The sequence below is a fragment of the Chrysemys picta genome, chromosome 1 (genome assembly GCF_011386835.1).
Source record: "Chrysemys picta bellii isolate R12L10 chromosome 1, ASM1138683v2, whole genome shotgun sequence".
Classification (NCBI taxonomy): domain Eukaryota; kingdom Metazoa; phylum Chordata; order Testudines; family Emydidae; genus Chrysemys; species Chrysemys picta.
In genome coordinates, this window is record NC_088791.1 from 92137105 (window position 1) to 92158527 (window position 21423).

The 21423-nt window shown below is 53.1% G+C and overlaps 1 protein-coding gene across 14 annotated transcripts in view; it reads right to left on the reverse strand.

Moving 5' to 3' along the window:
* ZC3H7B (zinc finger CCCH-type containing 7B) overlaps positions 1-21423 on the reverse strand; it is a 91580-nt gene that overhangs the window by 5931 nt on the left and 64226 nt on the right. For 12 of the 14 annotated variants that reach the window (XM_065579092.1, XM_065579060.1, XM_065579030.1 and 9 more), the window contains 6 exons: positions 19937-20019; positions 12301-12434; positions 6249-6354; positions 3302-3410; positions 2027-2160; positions 1110-1273 (listed from right to left, as the gene is read on the reverse strand). In XM_065579092.1, coding sequence (XP_065435164.1) covers positions 1110-1273; positions 2027-2160; positions 3302-3410; positions 6249-6354; positions 12301-12434; positions 19937-20019 — 730 coding nt within the window. Of the gene's footprint in view, positions 1-1109; positions 1274-2024; positions 2161-2323; positions 2447-3301; positions 3848-6248; positions 6355-12300; positions 12435-19936; positions 20020-21423 lie in introns of those variants that run through there. The other 2 variants (XR_010595810.1, XM_065579397.1) reach the window with 2 other exon arrangements.

Consider the following 21423-nt stretch of genomic DNA (forward strand, 5'->3'; position numbering starts at 1 on the left):
CATTGACATTGTGCTGGATTCTAAAGCACTTTACAAACGCTCTACCTGTATTGGGCTCATTGTCTGAATGCAGAAATGTAGCCACCACCTCTGGGGTGATGCCTGGAGGTTGTTTAACTTAGGGCTGGTCTACACTGGGAGGGGGGAATCGATCTAAGATATGCAACTTCAGCTATGAGAATAGCATAGCTGAAGTCGATATATCTTATATCAATTTACCTTGGGTCCTCACGGCGCGGGATCGACGGCCGCAGCTCCCCCGTCGACTCCGCTTCCGCCTCTCGCTCTGGTGGAGTTCTGGAGTCGACAGGGAGCGCATTTGGGGATCGATTTATCACGTCTAGACGAGATGCGATAAATCGATCCCCGATAGATCGATTACTACCCGCCAATCTGGCGGGTAGTGAAGACGTACCCAGAGTATAGCAATAACAGTTTTGGCCAAGAAGAGACATACCCATACCCAACTGAGACTAAAGGGGGATTTAGGACTGCCAAGTTAGAACTGGGCTAACATTTAGGGTTGGACAGCCCTACTCTTGAAAAAAATGCCATGGGATCTTGAAACAGACATGAGTGATCAGGACCTCAGTTTTCTACTTCACCTCCAGCAGCACAATGCCTCGTATCATCATCTTGAGGCATGGACAAAAGAGAGAGGGGCACTCTAGTGAGACATTAAACCCACTTACTGAAGCAGCTGGGTTTCCCAAAGAGGTGTCTCATGCAAGCAAGGACCCAGCCAGGCTCTGATTAGCTTGTGAGATCTGACGTCACCACAGTCATGGGTGGCATGGCTGTTGGGTTAAAGGTTCTTTCATTTCCCAAAGTACAGACAGACCGTGTGAGACTGGAGAAGCATCATTCATGCCTTTGAGCTTTGTAGTTTATCACTTTTAGGTGGGGGAAGGGGGTGTGAGCTTGATTCTGAAGCGTTATCGGAGGGGGTGTTCCCAATAACGTCTCCCACTTTTTGACCTTCCCAGAACTCCCCCGAGCTGCAGTTCCTTGGGGCTCCCCATTTAGGAGCAGAGCGACTCGGTACCAGATCTGCTCTCCTTTCACCGGCAGCGAACCCGTGTAGAACGGAGGTGTGGCGCACGCGGTACCTGTCACAGAGCCGGAATTCGCCCATGGGGAAGCGGTAGGTCCAGCAGCTAGAGTCGTTGTCAGAGGTGAAAACCTTCTCCTTATGCTTCTCTGACTGGATGTGTTGCTGCCATTGCTTCTTGCTGTTACTGTTCTTCCCACACAGCCAGCAGTGGTATCCCATCTAACCAGCACAGACCGAGCAGCCCATTAGCAGTGCCTACGCTGACCTTCCCAGCACTGGGGAGTGGAAAGGAAGGGCTGTCCCCCTCTCTGCCAGAGCATCCAGGGTCTCCCCACCCCACCCAGCACCTCCCTCTCCATACATATCAGTGTTGGGAACATCAAACTGCTGGCCACAGGGGACAGGACTGGATTCTTTGTCTGAGCCCACCAGTATCACTCCTTAGAACAGCCATAGGAGGGATTGTGGAGCAATTAGATATCGTTTCTCCAGACCTTAGTGACCTGCCCATCCGCCTTTCCCATACCTCTCCTCTGCACTCTCCCCCTACTTCTCTTCCCACCCATTGGTGGGCCAGTTACACCCTCATAGATCTCTCACCCCCAACCCAATTCTTTTCAAAATGGCCAGCCGTGGCTTTGCCGTTCCAGGGCTCCAGGGAAGGGCGGGAGCCCAGGAAGCAGGAGTTGATGCGTAAGATACAGTTTCAGCTGACTCTTGGATAAAAACATGTTTAACTGACAGAAAAGTCCTGGAGCAGCCTTGCTGACCCAGGCCTATGCCCTCCCGCCTCATCACTGCTACCCCAGCTGCCCTCCTCCTAGCTGGCAAAGATCACAGGCTCTTTCCCAAGGGAGCGTTCCAACCTCACTGGATTTCCAGTCAGCACAGTCTCCTCTCAGGAGACTCCTGCAGGGAAGCACAGGAAAGAGGGGGAGATGTCAGAATGAGGAAAGGGAGGAGAGGTATTACCATGATGTCGGCGTAGTCAGTGGGCATCTGGATCTGCTTCTCTCCTTCACGCGACGTGAGTGGTGTCCCCTCTCCTGGCTTCCCAGGGTTGTGTTTCTTTAGCCACATGTCATAGGTCTGCTGCATATCCAATACTGTGAGGAGGGAATCAGCCAGGTCAGCCAGGCAACTCACCTACCCACCCACTATGGACACACTCAGAACAAGGGACCTGTACAGATCTGGTGTTCTGAGTGTGCAGCCCTCCCCCGCCCACGCTTCCTTCAGTTACAGACACTCCTTCTCCAGTGCGGTTACCTCCTCAGGTGAGAGGCTGGGTAGAGAAATCTCTTTCCCTTGGTCTGGGGGAGGGAGGCAGAGTTCTGAAACCTACAGATCAGATCTGAGCCTGGTCCCTCTCACTGGATAGCTCACCTCCTGCTGCAGCAAAGCAGGAGATGAAACAAAACAAAGTAGTAGTTTGTTTGGGTTTCAAATGTTGTGATTTTTAAACAAAATATTAATTCAAACTGACATTTTCTTCAGAAACAAAGTATCCAAACACTGACCGGGGGGGAAGGAGGGATGGGGGAGGAGGACATTATTTTTTAGCCACAACTATTCACCAAATTTGACCCAAGTTTGTGAATAGTTTTTGAACACCCCCTCCCCCCCCAAATTAATTTTTTTAAGCAAAATTTCCATTAGCCAAAGCATTTTGGCCAGCTCTACAACTCATGACACTGGTGGGAGAGTGAGGTGGCAAGGGGAGGAGAAGAAATTTGGCCAAGACCATGGGGTGTGGTGCCCACCTATACTTCCAAGAACTATTAACAAGTGAGGACAAGCTTGGTTGTAAGGGGCACTGCCCAACTGGGTCCTCACACAAAGTTCACACACCTGTGTACGACCTTTCACACAATCAGCAGGGAGTGCTGCAGCCTGGGCATGAGGGACATTAGCAGAACTAGGTGAGAGGCCAGGACAGGCACAGAGGTCAGGAGGAGTGAGGTGTATGGAGCCAGGGCTAGCCTAGCAGAGGAAGAGCAGAGCTGTGGAGCGGGCAGGCGAAAATGGAATAGCACTGGGTGCAGGACTCGGGTGCGCTGGTGGAAGGGTGATTGCACAGCTCTAGCCCACGCTCTGAGAGCCTCATTTTTCGGAGTAATTTCACCCTCCTCCTGGAAAGGCGGGGGTGCTCAACGTCCTTTCCAGCTCTGGGACGCTGGGGAGAAGAGCCGTAACACACCCTGTGCTCTTCAGCATCCCTGTTCCTGCCCCCATCTCACCACTCACTTTTATTTTCTTTCATGAAGGTCCACATGTCTCTCTCCTCAGGGCTGTGGGCAAAGGAGCAGTTCCCAACATACTGGCACTTCCTGCCATTTTGTGCATGGATACACAGCTGTCAAGAGACAGAAAAGAAAACACAGCCCCCGCCCCACCCAGACCCTTCTGGTTAGGGAAAGAGAAAGGGGCAGACCAACCAGCAAAGGCACTGAGCAAGTGATGCTGATCACTCGTGCCTCTTCTCCCTGGGTCCCCTAAGACTTGAGGGATAAGATCTCTGTATAAACGTAAAGGAGGCTTGAGTTCAGTGACTGTCCTCTCACTACCTATCCACCAAGCCCACGGCTGGCCCGCTTACAGGTAAGGTTACTCATGGAGCCAGGTGAGGTGGTGGAAAGCAACTTTTGCTAACCCATCAGCGGCGTCTGAAGGGGACTCTCACCCGTGTCCTCTCCAGCCTGATGGATGAAGGTCTTGAAGGGGGGGAGAGGCTATCAGAGGGAAGTGGAGAGATGCCCAAGGCGAGTTAAGATTGATTCACAGCAAAAGTTCCTAATGACAAAACTCTAGTAAGAACAGCAAAGAGCTTTCCCTGCACACGTCCAGCCCACCCTTTGCTAGTTACACACTCTCCCCCTTTCTCCCTGTAAACAGTCCTACCAAGGAGAGTCAGCAAACGGAGGGTGGCCTACAGAGCCTCTCCTCTCCATTCATGGCTGTCCTTATGCACAGCCAAAGCAAGCAGCTGGTTGGGGCCCTGCCTCCTTCACAACTCACCGGCTGACCTTATCTCCCACTTCAGCACCAGGAAACAGCTCTCTCCCAGATCCCGGCTCCTCTTCCAGCAACTGGACCAGAAGTGGAGAAAACTTACAGCTGGGTTCCCCCCCATTTCAGCAGCTTAGGCCCTGCAAACTGTCAAGCTAGCCCTGACTAAGCTGATGGCTGGAATCCAGCCCAGATCAGCAGTGACCCTTAATTGTGACCCACCAGGAAGCTGCAATGTGGCCCCACATGAAATGAGCACGGCATGGTATGAAGAAGGGAAATTGCCTTTCGGAAGCACCTGAATGCAGAGGTTTTTGACACGGCAGCCCTCGGGGGGGGGGGGGGGGAGGATGAGGGCACGTCTACCTTGCAAAAACCTCCCCCGCTGTTGACACACACACTGACTCCCTTGTTGCAGCCTCAGCAGAAGGGCCAGGGCCTGAAGGCGTCACTGGAGACGTAGCCATTCTCTCGCCCGTTGGAAGCGAGAGAGACAGCAGCAGGGCCGGGGTGGGAAGCTTGCACTCTTGCTGCCCATGCACTGCCTACTGTGGGAACAAACCGAAGGGTTCACTCCCCAGCAAACACTGCCCACACACATGCACCTACACAGGAAAGAGGGGAAAAGCCCCCCAGACACTCCAGTGACATCAGTGCCAGCGGCAGCGTTTGGGGCCACAGGTCCATGACTCCCTCATGAGCCACACCCAAGGCTCTTGTCAGGCCCTTTTCTCAGGACACAGTTTACAGACTCACAAAACGAAAGCTGTCGCCCTAGAGCACATGTGCTGCCCCTGCCCGGGGTCCTTCCTTCTGCAGCTCTCCCACTGGGCACCTCCCCTTCCTCTAAAAGCCCTGCTGAGCCACGTGACAGGCAGGCCTTAGCCCTCCCCTGGCCGTGCCTCCCTGTCACAGGCTCTTTAATGGAGGCATGGTGGAGAAAACAAAGGGCTACTTCTTCTGCCAGACACTGGCTCCCATTTCCCGTAGCGCTCATGCCTCCTTTTGCACTACAGGGAATCTTAAAAACAAAACAAAAAACCCAAGCTAAGCTGCGAGTCCACACCCTTCCCCTCTCCCCACCCCACAGCTGGGATCTCCCCTGGGTGACATCTCAGCAGCAACTTAGTCTGACCTATCGCCCCCTCCCGCCACCAACACACACATGATTTTGGCTTTGGGCTGAGAGGGGAGAGACACAAAATCTGATTAGAAACAGACTGAAAAACCCAGGGCAGTTTCCCAGAAGTCAGCAGCCACTCTAGGAAGAAACTCCCACTCCCCCAGGCACCGCCTGCGACTGCCATGGCAGCACACGGAAATCTTTTATTGCGAGGCAACGGAACACACTCACGCAGCTGAGTGATCCGACTGACGGAGAGGTCGCAGGTGCTTTATAGCTACCCTGGCTGTGAGCAGGAGAAGGGGACCCCCAGCATTTTCACATGGGCTCCCCTCTGGCTCTAGATTAAGAGATGGCAGACACCTCTTCACTGAAGGGAGGGGAGCTCTCTGTTAACCATGGCTGGGGCCTGTCCCGATCTCCTCCTCCTCCCCTGAGGCAGAAAGGAGAAGAGCGCTATCCCACCTCCTATCACATGCTGAGCTGGGACTGGGCTTCAGAGCTTTTCACGTCGCTCTGGGGTTTTAATTTAAGGTGTGTGGGTTTTTTTTTTTAAATATCGGTGTCCAAATCACCTTTCAAGTGAGCTGTAAAAACTGGTGGAAGTGGCTGGATTGGAAGCCTAGGAGACTAATGCGCTCAGTTTACCAGCAGAACAGGTACAGCAAAAGCAGGGACAACACAAGCTTATCCTGTGCCTGCTGCCCCACCTGTGACCTGGCCTGGAAAGGCGTGACCTAAGGAGAAGGGCTAGACCCCATCCCCAGCCCCTGAGCCGGCCAGTCCTATAGGTGGTGATGGTGTTAAGAACAGTGTCAAAAACCTGGTTGCAGGGGTCCTTTCATACCATGCCACGGAGCTGACTGTTTGAGATGGAACTGATCTCTCTTCGTTTTCAGTTGGTCTCTGCTTTTCAGCTGAGTCTACGTCTACCTACCCACCTGTCCATATACAAAAGCACCTGCCCCAAGAGCATCGAAGCACTGGCTCCGTGCTCGGTGCATGCAGCGTTGCGATAGGAAGGGAGAGGATTCTGGAGCCGCGAAGGGGTACAGGGCTTACATCATATTGCTGTGGGAAGTTGCGGATGGAAGGCAGCGGTCGGACGGACACCCACTTCCTCTTTGCTTTGGACATCACCAGCAGGACGCGACGCTCCTTTGTCCAGCTAGGAAACGGGGAGAGGGGGGATTAAAACAAAAAGGCAGGAGGGGAAGCAAAGGGGGTTTAAAATATCCCATCACCACACCAGAACCGTCACTCAGCCTGCCCCTCGCACTGGCTGGTAGCCATGGGCTACAGGTAACTACAGCAGACACACTAGAAGAACAGACTGTAGCTCTACAGGGTGAGTCAAAAGGGAGCCTTTCCTCCTGCTTCCCCCCGCTCCCCCCACTTCTTGTGAGGTGCTGAACACCTCCCACATTCCATCCCCAGGGGTGGCTGAACCGGTCCTGGTCTACAGAGTCTGTCAAAAAAAAAAAAAAACACCCCACACTTCGGAACCCTTCAGGGCGAGAGCTGCTGTAGAACTGCAGGTCCTTACACACAGACACGGCACTGTGAACCAGATCCTAGTTAGGCAGATCACTCTTCCACAGTGTCCTACAAAAGGATCTGAAGAGGGTACTGTGGCAAAAAAAATCCAGGCCAATGCAGCACAGACAGAGAAATGACATCCCAGGAAGGGAAGGTAACCGTCCCTCTCTATGTGGCACTGAGGAGACCTCTCCTAGAGCACCACATTCACAGAACAAGGCATACAAATTGGATGCCTTTCAGAGAAATGCAACAAAAATGATCAAAGGGCTCATTTAAAAAGGATGTAAAGTACATACCATGGCTAAAATTACAACCAATAGGGATAGGATTGCCATCTACAAACAGCTGATGTCTGGAAACAAGTTTGGAGAAGAAACTTGGGGGGAGGGATAGCTCAGTGGTTTGAGCATTGGCCTGCTAAACCCAGGGTTGTGAGTTCAATCCTTGAGGTGGCCATTTAGGGATCTGGGGCAAAATCAGTATTTGATCCTGCTAGTGAAGGCAGGGGGCTGGACTCGATGACCTTTCAAGGTCCCTTCCAGTTCTAGGAGATATAATAATAATAATAAATAATGAAGATATCCTAACTGTTTTGGGTGCTCCAGTTGAGTATAGCTAGGAGAGATGGGATGAATTGAACAAAGGGAAAATGGAGGCTCCCTCTACCCTAGCTTGTAAGCTCCTAGAGAGGGGACTGTCTTTTTTCTCTCTGCAAAGTGCCATGCCCAAAGAGGGCCCTGCATACAAATGATAAATAATAGAACCTGACTGCAGAAAAAACCCAGTTACCTACCTTTTCATAACTGTTATTCTTCGAGATGTGTTGCTCATGTCCATTCCATTCTAGGTGTGTGCACACCCCATGCACAGTCATCAGATATTTTTGCCTTAGCGGTATCCGTAGGGCCAGCTGTGGCACCCCCTTGAGTGCCGCACTCATGCGCTGGTATATTAAGTACCGCCAGCCCTATGCCCTCTGAGTTCCTTCTTGCCGACTACTCCGACAGAGGGGTAGGAGGGCGGGTAATGGAATGGAAATGAGCAACATCTCGAAGAATAACAGTTACAAAAAGGTAGGCAACCGTTTTTCCTTCTTCGAGTGCTTGCTCGTGTAGATTCCATTCTAGGTGACTCACAAGCAGTATCAATGGAGCTGGGCTCAGAGTTCAAGGTCTTGCAGCTTGCAGCACTGTTCTGCCAAAGCCAGCGTCATCTCGAGCCTGCTGGGTAAGCGCACAGTGAGACGCGAACGTGTGGACAGGCGACTGGGTAGTGGCCCTACAGATCTCTTGGATTGGCACCTGTGCCAGGAAGGCCAACGACACTGGCGCCCTAGCCAAGTGTGCCGTCACGACTGCTGGCGGAGGCACCTTCAGCAGTTCATAGCAGTGGTGGAAGCAGGCCATGATCCAGGACAAAATCCTCTGAGCAGACACTGGGCGACCTTTCATTCTGTCTGCCACCGCAACGAACAACTGCGCTGACTTACGGAACAGCTTCATTCTATCTACGTAGAAGGCCAGCACCCTCCTGACATCCAGGGTGTGTAGCCTGGGCTCCTTATCTGACGTATGAGGCTTTGGAAAGAAGATGGGTAAATGTGTGTCCTGGCCAGTATGAAACTAGGAAACTACCTTAGGCCGAAACGCCAGGTGCGGTCGTAGCTGGACCGTATCCTTGTAGAAGACCGTATAGGACAGCTCTGAAGTAAGGGCCCTGATCTCGGAAATCCTGTGGGCTGACGTTATCACAACCAGGAATGAAACCTTCCAGGAGAGAAGCAGGAGAGAGCAGGAAGCCAGAGCTCCAAAGGGAGGCCCCGGCCACCTCAACAGCATGAGATTCAGGTCCCAGGGAGGGATGGGATCCTGGATGTGCGGGTAGACACACTCCAGACCTTTCAAAACCATGCTATCACGTCACGAGCAAAGATCGACCTGCCTTGGAATGGAGGATGGAAAGCCAAGATAGCAGCCAGGTGAATCTTGATCGACAGGGACAAACCTTGGAGTTTGAGGTGCAACAGATAATCCAGGATCTCCTGCAGTGGGGCCTCCTCGGCTCAGATACGCCGTTCAGAAGCCCAGCACGTGAACCTTTTCCATTTGGCCAGGTAAGTCGCTTTGGTGGAGGGTTTCCCGCTACTCAGAAAGACCTGCCCGTTTGTCCGCGCTTAGCCATGCGGTAGCCAAGCCGTCAAGTGCAGTGCCACCAGGTTTGGGCGCAAAAGGCTGCCGTGGTTCTGGGACAGCAGATCCAGCCAGAGGGACAGCTGCAGCAGGGTGGCTACTGAAAGACTCAACAACATGCCGAACCAGTGCTGGCGAGGCCACGCAGGGGCTATTAGGATCATTCTTGCACTGTCTTGCTTGATCTTCACAGGGACCCTGGGAACCAACGGCACTGGCAGGGAAGCATACATCACCGCCCCCGACCATGGAATGAGAAAGGCGTCTGATAAGGAACCCCTGTGCATCCCCCGGATCGAACAGAACATGTGGCATTTTCTGTTCCGGAAGATTATGCTGACCACCTCCAGATGAAGTGACCACTCATGGCGGGACGAGAAATCCTGCTAAGGTGATCTGCTATGACGTTCCTGGTTCTGGGCATGTGCGCAGCTACCAGATGAATGGCATGCCACACACAAAAATCCCAAAGGTGGAGAGTTGCTTGACAAGGGCCGAAGACCTGGCACCGCCATGCCTGTTGATATAATACATCGCAGCAGTATTGTCCGTCAGGATCTGCACCACCCTGCCCTTCAGGTGGGGCAAGAAAGTTGCAGAGTATAGCCCTGAGATATTATGTCCAGCACCCAGCAGTCTGAGGTGACCCGCGACTGAACAGTAGGGACAGAGATGGTTGAGGAAAGAACAAGGTGGATCCAGGGAATTGACTGGGGCATTGCTCTCGAGCGCACCTTCAAAATGAGTGTTTCTGGCCCTGGGACGCTTTGCCAGGCTGGGCTGCGCGGGTGAGCAGGCGGCGACGACTAAAGCTGGTGTCTCTATCCCTTCTCCTTGCACACCCCTGATGAGGCTGCCAAGGCCTTGGTGATGGGGGCAGCTGGAACTGCTTCCTTGCAGACTGCAGCATATGCATGCCCAGCGAGCGAAGGGTGGCCCAAGTGTCCTTTAACATGTACAGCCTCGCAGCAGTCTGCTTCGAAGAGAGACTGTTCTCATCAAATGGAAGGTCCTGAATCGAGGTCTGCAGACTGCCGGCCTGTTCCGAGAGATGAAGCCAGGAGCTGCGCCTCATGACCGCCGCGACCACCCTAGCTGCTGAGTCCGCCACCAGGGTGCCTCCTTCACCAGGGTGCCAAATTCCTGGGCCAAACCCTAAGGGAGAAATTCCTTGAACTTATGGAGGAAGTCCCACAAGTTAAAACTGTACCTGCCAGAGAGGGCCTGTTGGTTTGCCACCTGGAATTGCAGGCTGGATGTTGAATAAATTTTTCTCCCAAAAAGGTCCAGTCTTTTGGCCTTTTTATTTTTGAGAGTTGAATTGGTGTGTCCCTGCTTGTCCTTTTCATTGGCCACAGAGACAACCAGCAAGCCCGGAGGTGGATGGGTATGAAGGTACTTGAACCCTTTGGCCAGGACGAAGTACTTCTTTTTGGCCCTTTTGGAGTGGGAGGGATGGACGATGGGATTTGCCAGAGGGCCTTGGCAATTTTCAGGACCCTGTGCCAAGGTAGAGGCTGAGAGGATATTGAACAAGGTGTTCACCTGCCCGGCCATCTCCTCCACTTCTAGGCCCAAGTTCTCGGTTACCCGTTGAAGCAGGGCTTGGTGTTCTTTTAAAACTGTCTGGTGGGCTGGCCCTCGAGGGTCCCGCAACAGCCTCGTCCAGGGATGAGGACGACAACTGTACTGCTGGGGAAGGCTCCAGGGCATCATCCCCCCGTTGGGGAGGGTTTTTTTTTTGGGGTGGACGCTGTCTCCTCTACCCCAACCTCCAAGCGGGTCTCATGCACCGAACCCAGTGCCGCCAGCTGTTGTGCTGAGGTGGCGGCAGATGAGCAGTGCAAAAGGGTCATCATTACTGGCATGCCCCACGCACTCCAATAAGGCCACTGCACTGGCCATGCTGCCAAGGCAGCGCTGTAGATGTCAATGCAGCCTCAAGTGCCCAAACGCGCTGGTGGGGTCTTGACGAGGGGCTGAACTGCCCTTCCGTGTCGGAGGAATCCCCTTCCGGTGACCACAGGGGGGCCGTCACTGCCTGTGTCTGCCTGCTGACCGTCGCCGCTGGAGACCGGTGTCTGGAGTGGGGGTGGGGGAAGAATCGGTGCCGGTATTGAGGGGATCGGAATCGCGATGGGGAGTACTCCCATGGGGTAGGCAACCAAGATGTGTGCCGAGAGGATGACTGGCAGGAGGGTGAACGGTGACGGTAGAATGGAGACCGGCTCCTCCCTCAGGCGATCCGCGTTGAGATGGTGGGGACCGCGATCGTGGTGCCGATGACCGCGGGCAAGCCCCAGAGGATATGGGCTGCGATGCCAGAGATCTGCAGCGCGGAGATGGAGAGCGCTGCCTTGTCTCGGGGCATTGGTGGAGCTCCACTGCCCCCTGAGGGGTCTTAGCGGCTGGCTTGCTCTTGTAGGGAGCCTTTGCTGCTTCCTGTGGCATGGGAGGGCACATCCACATGGCTCCAGAGTGGCCTAAACTGGGTCCTTGCCAGAGGCCCCATGGCCCTTCTTGCCCGGTGCCGGGGAGCCGTGCTGCTTCTTTTTCTTTCTGGGCACCGGCAACGGGGAGCGGTCCCAGGGGTGCACTGAGGCCGAGGTACTAGGTGAGTCTCGGCAGGATGGCTCGGAAGCGGATGAAGGGCAGCCTCCATGAGGAGAGCCCGCGAACAAATATCCCACTCTGAGTCCTGGGTCAAAGTTTTTTACAAATATGACTCTTGTCCTTCACATGTGATTCCAAGCACTTGAGGCAGCTGCTGTGGGGGGTCCCTTACAGGCATAGGCCTGTTACAGTCCATGCAGGGCTTAAACCCTGGAAACTGGGGCATGCCCCGCTTGGGGCAAAGTCCCCGCTGGGACTCTAACTTCTAACTACACTTAACAGCTACTTAACACCAACTACTATGAACAACTATTTAAAGGCTCTAAGGCTCGAAGTCAGAAGAAACATAACTGTGAGCCCTTGCTATGTAAGGAAAGGCGCTCCAACTAACCACCCTGGGCAATAAAAGATAACGGAGAGGGCATAGGGCTGGTGGCACCTGATATACCGATGTATGAGCGCGGCACTCAAGGGGATGCCACAGCCGATCCTATGGATACTGCTAAGGCAAACATATCTGACGACCAGGCACGTGGGTGTGTACACACCTAGAATGGAATCGACACGAACAAGCACTCGAAGAAGAATGCTTGCTAATGGTGATGTCTATAAAACTGGAAGAGTCTCCCCAAGGGAATAGTCTGCCAAGATGGAAGCCCTCACAGATATTTCAAAGTAGCCTGTACAAAGCACTGGAGAATGAATATATGGCAGGGGGAAATCCTGCACTCAGGCTAGGGGGAGACAGAAGAGAGGACAAGAGCACTCACCAGTGGCGGGCTTTGGCACTACAGTACTTGAGGTCCTTGTCTGGCTCCACCACCTGCCCGTTCCTCCAGCATTGGCCACACACAAATTTCATCTGGAGGTCAAAGCTGCTTGATGTCGGAGCCCGGGGGGCAGCCTGTGAAGGATCACATGAAGAAACAGGATTCAGGCAAATTGACCTCAACACCTTGCCCCAGTCAGTACTGTGTACAGGCACAGGGTCATGCACGCGTTTGCCCTGGGATAAATGCCTTTCCCCATAGGCACTTGTACACTACAGCAAAGTGCATAGCATAAAAGCCAAGACAGAGGCAGATTGAGCTCTCATTTGGCAGTACAAGCCATTGGTCCATCAAGATACCAGATTAGATCAAACCACTGGTCCGTTTAGTCTGGTGTCCTACCTCTTGCCATATGATATGGGGCCATTGATCCGTCCTGTCTGTAGCCTCTAACAGTGGCCAAATCCAGGTCTTCAGAGGAAGACACAACCACCTCACAATGCACATGAACAGGCCACACACACTACTAGCACTGACTGAGGGTTCAATCCAGGCCCACTGATGCAGCTGCAGACAAGGGATGGGGATTCATTCGCAGGGAGGGTAGGGGGGCATCTGCACTGAACCTCCTGGGGATGTTGTCTATCTGGAGAAAGCAGTTTAAAGTCACAGTTTGGGCCTCTTAGGAGCTCTGATAGCAGAGGAGGCACCCCCGGGCTGCACTGAATCAACATGTCTCCTGGCCACACTACATCCAGCCACTGCCACCCACTTTTGGGTCACAGCTGGATGATGTAGGCCCCACCTTGTGCCTCTAAACTCCATTGTGGGCAGACTTTCCACCCCTGAGGTTCCTTTGCCCTGAGTTGCAGAACCAGACTCAACCCACCAGCCTATTAACCAACATGTGACCCGAAGCCTGAGAATTCACAGCCCTTTCAGCTACGGATCGTGATGTAAGAGTCACAAAATGTCCGTAGTCCTTTCATATGCTCTCGAGGGATGAAGGACGGTCATATGATTAAGATACATAATTTGCAATCAGGAGGCCTGAATTCTGTACCTGTCTCTTCCACACACTTACAGCAGAGTTGCATTTTGAATTTGCGCCACTAACTTGGGCACTTAGATCTGCAACAACAGGGAACACGTGATGTTTGAGTCCACAGCTCATTTCCCAAGGAAAAAGCAAATGCAGATGCAAGGAGCTACACTCAGCAGCCAACTACATGGGGTGCAGCCAAGAATCCAGAGCCAAGGCGAAATTTCCAAAGGAGCGCACCTGGAGGCGAGCAGGCTGTGAGAGCCCAATGGTTTTGTGCCAGTACATGTGACTGTCTGCCTGTGCCAGCTAACCAGCTTGCACCAGCTGTCCCACACTGACTTTCTTATGCTGGGCATTTACCAGAGAGCAGACAGAGGCAAACAATCTCCATGAGCAGCAGGTTTTAGTCAAAAGCGACAGAGTCCTGTGGCACCTTATAGACTAACAGACGTATTGGAGCATGAGCTTTCGTGGGTGAATACCCACTTCGTCAGATGCATGTAGTGGAAATTTCCAGCGGCAGGTACAAATATGCAGGCAAGAATCTAGTCTAGGTTTTAGTCAGTTTTCTCAACACAATGTGGATCCTAGGGACATTTGGGCCAATATCTGGCAGGTTGTGACGGCAGGCCAAAGGTCCAATGGACAATGCAGAGCCCAACTGCCTCAGTTAGGGACCTACGGGCCTCCAGTTGGCAGACTCAGTTCTTCTGATTGAGGCAGATCTGGTGGCATATTCATTTTCACCAGCCCTGCAAGGTCTGCTGTATTATCCTGCCATGTGGTGTATTTCACAACATAACCATGAGATGCAGGTTAGTTCTACCTGACAGGCCATACTGATGTGTCAGATCCAGAGCATGACAACGTTGAGGGACCAAAGAGGATTAGCTGAAAAATTCCTAACAGCGTCTGGCTGCTATTCCGAGAACTTCAGGCAGGAACTAACCAAACATGTTTTCTGACGTGAGTAGTGCAAAGACCTTGCATATTTACTGTGAGAATAAGGGTCCAGACACCCCAAGGGGAGAACAGCGACAAAGAGTCCTGTGGCACCTTATAGACTAACAGAAGTATTGGAGCATAAGCCCACAAAAGCTTATGCTCCAATACTTCTGTTAGTCTATAAGGTGCCACAGGACTCTGTTGCTTTTTACAGATCCAGACTAACACGGCTACCCCTCTGATACAAAGGGAGAACAGAAGGTTTAAACCCACAAAATGAGCAGTTAAACTAACTGATTTATAGCATAATACAGTACACAAAATATATCGAGTAAGGTCTTTCACGAAAGCTTGTCTGAACTTGCTGGTCAGTATGAGATGTATACAGAAGGTGGTTATGAATCTATGTGTATAGAAAACTGCATTCAGAATCTGTACTACGACTCCAACTACATCTCTCAGTAGAGCAGTGAGCAGTCATGCAGGGAGGGGGACACCACCCAAGCCAGGTGTTTTTACATGAAACCGGCTTTTTTTTCAACCCAGGAAAAGGCAACGATGGACCATTAGTGTTAGTGGGAAGGCAGAGAGACAGCCGGGCTATCAAGCCAAGAAGGAATTTCTCCACTCTGGCTAAGCAAGAGTCATCATGGACAGAGAGAAAAATAAAAGGGAAACCTTTTAAGAACAGGCTTGAGACTGAGGGCTTGTCTACACTTAAAAGGCTCCAGTGACACAGCTCGGCCGCTGTAGTGTAGACAACAGCCACACAGACGGGAGGGGTTCTCCCGTTGGGTTAGGTACCCACCTCCCCGAGAGGCAGTAGCTAGGCTGACAGAAGAATTATTTTGCCAACCGAGGGCGGTCTACACAGCAACTTAGGTCAGCTTAATTATGCCGCTTAGGGGCGTAGACGTTCCACACCCCTCAGCGATGCAGTTAAACCAACCTAGTCTTCCAGTGTAGACCAGGTCTGAGGTTTTTTTATCCAGAACTTGAGGGACAGTCTCTAGAGGTAGGAGGCTGCCCATGAATGCTGGATCCCTCCTATAGCTAGAAGGTATGTGGAGAAACTGTTTTAGGGCAATAGGTAACTTGTATTTGAAAAGGGATTTTATCTAATACAGAAGTGTAAAGTCGGAGGCTGCGTCTACGTTTATGTACTATGCAACTTGTACAGGTTTTCACACCTTTACGATTTCATCTTTGAACCGGTGTTTTTTTTCTACCCTAAGCAGGTCTCTAGCATGCAAACTGGGTGGAGCATGGGGGCCAAAGTGAACTGATAACTGGGAGCCGGTTTCATGCCTTTAGGGGTGAGGAACCAGATGGGAATAGTCTGAGCATCTAGTACTTAAGAACTCGGGGAGGATGGATTTGGGACTGGAAAGTCAGGTGGTGTCTCTCTGTAAGTAGCACCTAGGCTGGTGAAAGCCAGGGTGAGACCTTGTGCTTGTGGGCAGGCTGCTAGTGTCAGGGGATTAAACCATAGCTGACCAGCACAGGGACACAAGGTTACAGGGCAGGCAGTGATAGAACCCCTAACCGGGCGGGTGGATCCCCAGAACGTCACACTGACCACGTGCAGTAAATCCGGCATGCACGCATACTCAAGAGGGGACTGGGCGTAGAGTCAAAGCAGCTGCTGCTATACACAGCTATATTTGTAAGGACATGCTACACGCCTGGCAGACTGGTAATAAAACAAAATCGCCGTGACATGGAAATTAGGGTCTCGGGAGGTTGCTACACATTAAGTCAGTCAAAGGGCCTTCAGAATACAACAGCACCCATTGTTATGAAGCCAACACAGAACACTACAACAAAGTTAGCTACTAAACTGTAGCAACCAAATGAATCAAGACTTTGGCAGGGCCGTTCTTAGCTTCACGTTCTAAATAAAGCACCAGACACATTATAAGGGAGGTAAAAACATTCTCCTTCCCACCTTTTCCCTCAGTGCCTAGCTACCAACTCTGATGCTCACCTCAGATGTTGTTCAGCAGCTGGCTACTGTGATGTGGCACAGTAACTTCTGGAGTCACAGAGACCTCCGGGAGTCCGGGTAGGTCTACTGCAGAGTCCCCAAACCACCTCCTCTCCCACCCACGTCCAGCAGCGGTTTGCCTCTGCACTGCAGCAGACTCTGATCAGAAACTCCTCTGACCAGCTCTGGGTGAATGGCCTGAGATCCACACGTCCTCTGGGACTGAGCTGAGTTCCAGCACTAGCCTGAAGAGCAGGCCTTTGGCATGTGGCACCTCCTGTGTGAGCCTCCTCGTCTGCACAGCATTTCGAGTCAGCCCAGTATTGCGGCCTTACGCTGTTCTTCTCCAACCAGAGGCATCTAGCTCGTTTTGGGGCTCAATTAGCTGCTGTGACAGTTTAGGTTGCTCCTAACCGTATAGGCCAGTGGTTCCCAAACTTGTTCTGCCGCTTGTGCAGGGAAAGCCCCTGGCGTGCCGGGCCAGTTTGTTTACCTACCGCGTCCGTAGGTTCGGCCGATCGCGGCTCCCAGTGGCCGCGGTTTGCTGCTCCAGGCCAATGGAAGCTGCTGGAAGCGGCGAACAGTATGTCCCTCGGCCTGCACCGCTTCCAGCAGCCCCCATTGGCCTGGAGCAGCGAACCGCGGCCACCGGGAGCCGCGATCGGCCGAACCTGCGGACGCGGTAGGTAAACAAACTGGCCCGGCACGCCAGGGGCTTTCCCTGCACAAGCGGCAAAACAAGTTCGGGAACCACTGGTATAGGAGATGCCTTGTTCCTGCTATCTGAAGGACACCCCGAGAAGCTGACCTTGGAGCTGTTTAAGTTAAGGGTGGGAGAAGGGGCTGGTTTGCACAGTGCTCCTGGGAAGTTGTCTTTGCCATGCAGCCGAGTTGTGAAGCTGGGCGGATGTTATGCCAGATTAGCCTGCTCAGGCTGGAGAAAAATAAAGGCAAAAACAAGCCTCTCTCTGCCGAGTGGGCTAGCCCTGCCCTGCAGTCTGCAGCAGCGAGTTGCTGACTCTCCTGAGCCTATTGTCTGAACACTCATTGGTGCCAGAGCTGTGGTGTGCTGCCAGGCACACATGTGGCTTTAATTGACTGCAGGAGTCTCTCTCTCTTTTTAAAGACAAACAATGCTATGCACTGGCGTCAGGCTGGGGGCCAACCAGCGCCATGCTCGTGACATGGGACGGCATGATAAGCAAGCACCTTCCAGCCACACTGACAATGCATCCCACGTGTCCCACGACAAACGCGGGGACATGGGCCCTGCAGCTCTGTTATGTTGCAGAGCACCACAAAACTCAGTGCCTGGCTGTCATGCAGCTTTATGAGAATGTTAGCAAAGGGGCCTGGAAACTGTCAGCTCAGTCTTCAATCCCCACAGGCACGGATGTCCTCCTGATCCTGGCACTGCACATGTCGCTGCTACAGGCCTTTAGCAATAAGGGGAACCCATATTTCAGGTGTTATTTCCTACTCCCTAACCTTTGTCTTTATTGTTTGTACATTGTCCATTTTAGGACCTGATCCCTCTGCTAGGCCGAGGCACCTCAATTCACAGTGATTCTGATGGGAGCAGAGGACACTCAGTGTCTCACAGGACTGGATCCTAGATTTTCAGCTCTGCAGGGAGGGAACTGGCTCCTGTGGTCTCTACAGTGCCAACAAAGTATTGTTGCTCTGCCACCCAGGCACGGCCTCTACATCCTGGTTGAGCCACTCAACTCCTCAATATGTGGCAGACGGAAGCAAAGACCCCCTTGTGGTGGGAGGGTTTAACAAGGCCTCCCCTGCCCCCTCGGTGGGGTTTGCACGCCAAGGCCTTGCTTGGAGGCATAAAGAAACTCTGCTCCTACTTTTCTCACCTTGTCAGCTGCACCAGGCAATTAAAGGAGAGAGAACTCTGTGTTCTAATGCAAGAGCAGCTTTAATCTGACCCCAGGGCGGGGCCGGGCTCAGACGGTTAATCACCAGCTGGGCTCTGCTCCACAATGCAAGCCACCACCACCAAGAAAGCAAGCAAGTGGTTAGGGCTGTGGCTGCCTGACATCACCTAAACCCTACAGCTCAGAAGGAGGTAAATGTGGCCTCTGCTTAAAACACTCCTCTCCAGGGTCAGTGCTGCCTTGAAAGCCTGGGGAAGGGGGGGGGGGAAGAGTACAACCAGGGGGTCAGGCAATGCCTTCCATCTGCTCTGTCCCCCAGCTTCCCCTGGATTGGTTGCCTGGCATGACCAGCTTCACCAGCACCTGAGCTTGCATGTCCCCTGGAGTTGTTTTTAAATGGGCTCCTCCATCCTAACAGGTGTGTTTGAACCCGGCACCAGTATGACAGTTACTGCTCCCCACGGGATCTGGCTTGCATGAGCATGATGTCCTCCTTCCCTGCAGAGGCAATGCGGGGGTGGGGGGAACACAGGGTCACATGCCCCCCCAGATTTCTCAAGCCACCTCTTGCCGGGATGCCTAGCAGTGAGGAGGCAGCAGTGCTCACCATGTGTCCGCGGGGAGGGAGGGAGGGAGGGAGGAAGCAGCAGGGCGGCTGTGGCTGGCTGAGCTCCCCCACCCACTACATGGGGCTGCTTCTCCTTCTCTGCTGCTAGAGTCCCAGCGCTTCCTGCCGCCTGCTTTGCAGGCCGCCTGCTGAGGTGAGTCAGGGGCATCTTCAAAATCGGGAAGAGGAACTGCGACTTGGTGCCCAGCACCAGGCAGCTCAGGTGGAGCCCCATCCAGCCCGAGTGCCCCAGGGTGAGTGAAGGGAGCAGGCTGGGGGAGAAAAGGGGGGGCTGACCCTGCTGCTGCAATGCACCCCCAGCAGCAGCTTGCAGCTGCTGGGAGTGCATTGAAACAGCAGCAGCCTCCAATGTCTCTATTAAGGAGAAGGCGATTTGTGGGTGTCACATCCCCACTCCAGCCAAAAGTGGCTGATAATTCTGCAGCTTCTTGTTAACTGAGACAAGCCAGCCCCAAGCACCGTCCCACCCTGGCGCCACCCATCCCGGACTGCGCATCCCATCAGTGTTCAAGCTCTGCAAGGGGCAGGCCAGCCACAGGGCAGAGAGCAGGAGGAAGAGGAAGTTGCTGGCGTATCTTGTCTACATACAGATCAAGTTTTAGGGGATGGAGGCAGAGGCAACATGAAAAGGGTGGTCACATGCCCCCACAGAACCTTTCAGTTGTGTGACACCGCCCCCCCCCCTCTACACTCATGTGTCACCTCTGATTCCCCCCCCCCCACCATCATAACAGGCACCATCCTCTTTGCTCCACCCCAGGCACACAGCAGGGGGGAAGGCAGCCCTCACCGTGACTGAGAATGCGGGAAGTGATGCCTCACGCTAGAGAAGAAGCGAGCTCCTGCGCGGTCCCATCTCCTCCATGGCCGTGCAGAGCGCCATTCGCGCTGGAGTGTGGCAACAGCAGGGCTTCACCCTTCCCTGCAGAGCACCTCAGGTCCAGCCTGGGCCGCTGTCAGGCGCTCACTCCCACCCTGCTTGCTATGGTGCACAGGAGGCAAAGGGGCCCCGGTGGCGCCATATTTTCTCTCTGATAGGTGGAGAGCGGCAGTGGGAGGGGAAGGCACCGAACTGGCTAGAACAGGTGCGAGTAACAGCTCCAAAACCACAAACCAGTCCCAGGGTCTCCGTGGCTTCTTACCGTGCTGCTGGTGGCTTTGCTGGCGTGCTCCATCAGCTGCCAGTACTTTTTAGACTCCTGGACAATATCTTCATGGGTCATCCCTGAAAACGACAAAGCAGAGACATGACTGAGCATCCCCACACCAGTCTGCTGACCCAGGCACCGAGGAGGGAGGGAAGGAGGGTGGTGTGGCTCCTTTCCCATCACCAGCCCAAGACTCCACTTCTAGTAATGCTGCAGTTCATGTCTGAATCACATGGATATTTAGTTTACAGGCTAAAAAGGTGCTGGAGTCACATCCCTGGAGACTCCGGCCTTTTACTTATCACCAGAACAGGTTCACCACAGGCCGAGGAAGTTCACATTTCCTCTACACTCACTCTCTCTCTTGCCCATGTGAATCAACACCCCAGAAGAGAGAGAAGAATTCAGTCTCCATGACTCAGTCAGTCTTTGGCCTGCCTGCTGAGACAGAAATTGCCAACAAAGGAGCCAGTGGCTAAGATGTGGACACTTGTCCTACAAAATCTTGACAAAGACCCACCAAACGATTTCACGCAGAGCACTGACCAGTCAGCAGAGGTCTTGTACATTACTACCAACCTGCGGCCGGGTTGGAGCTGGTGCCTTAAGATGAAAGGCTGCATACAGTAGAACGTCAGAGTTAGGGACACCTCGGGAATGGGCTTCTGATCCTCAGGAGCACCGGGGCTCAGAGCTTCAGCCATGCAGGGGGCCCTGGGGCTCGGTGATTTAGCTACAAGGGGCCCGGGAAGGGGGCCAGTTTCAACCCCAGCACTCCCCCCGTAGCTAAAGCTCCAAGCTCCAGCGCCCCCACAAAACCAAACCCCAGCACCCCCCTGATCTAAAGCCCTGACCCTGGTGCTCCAGTGGGTCAGAAGCCCTGTCCACCCCCTGCCCAGAGTCCTGACCCCCCCCCCCACCATGCAGCTGCAACCCCAACCTCATCCCCCGCCCGAAGCCTTGAGCCCCAGGGCTAAAGCCCTGAGGCAGTAAATATTTGGGGGGAGGGGAGAGAAGATGTCTGTCTGTCTCTCCACTGCTGCCTCATGACTTCCAGTTCCAGAGGGTGTCCGGATGACTGGTAAGTCCAGAACTCTGGTGTTCGTAGCTTTGAGGTTCTGCTGTATATCACATTCCTCTGAGTCAACCAGTCTCTGATCGATCTTGAAAGTCTAAGCTAATTCCTGGCTCCCAGATTCAGTCTGTCTGTTTATGGAAAATCCCTAATCAAAACTGGGTGACTTAACAAATCCACTCAAAACAAAAACCCAAATAGCGGGCCGTACATTTTACTGGATACCAACTATGGCTCCTCCCACTAACAAGACATTCACATATTTAGTTGAAGATAAAGGTCTACAGTTTTTGTACCAGTATAGCTATATTGGTTAGGGGTATGATTGTTTATCAGTATAGCTCCTAGTGTGGACAGTTATATCGGCATAAAGATACCTTATACCAGCATAGCTTTTCCTGTACAA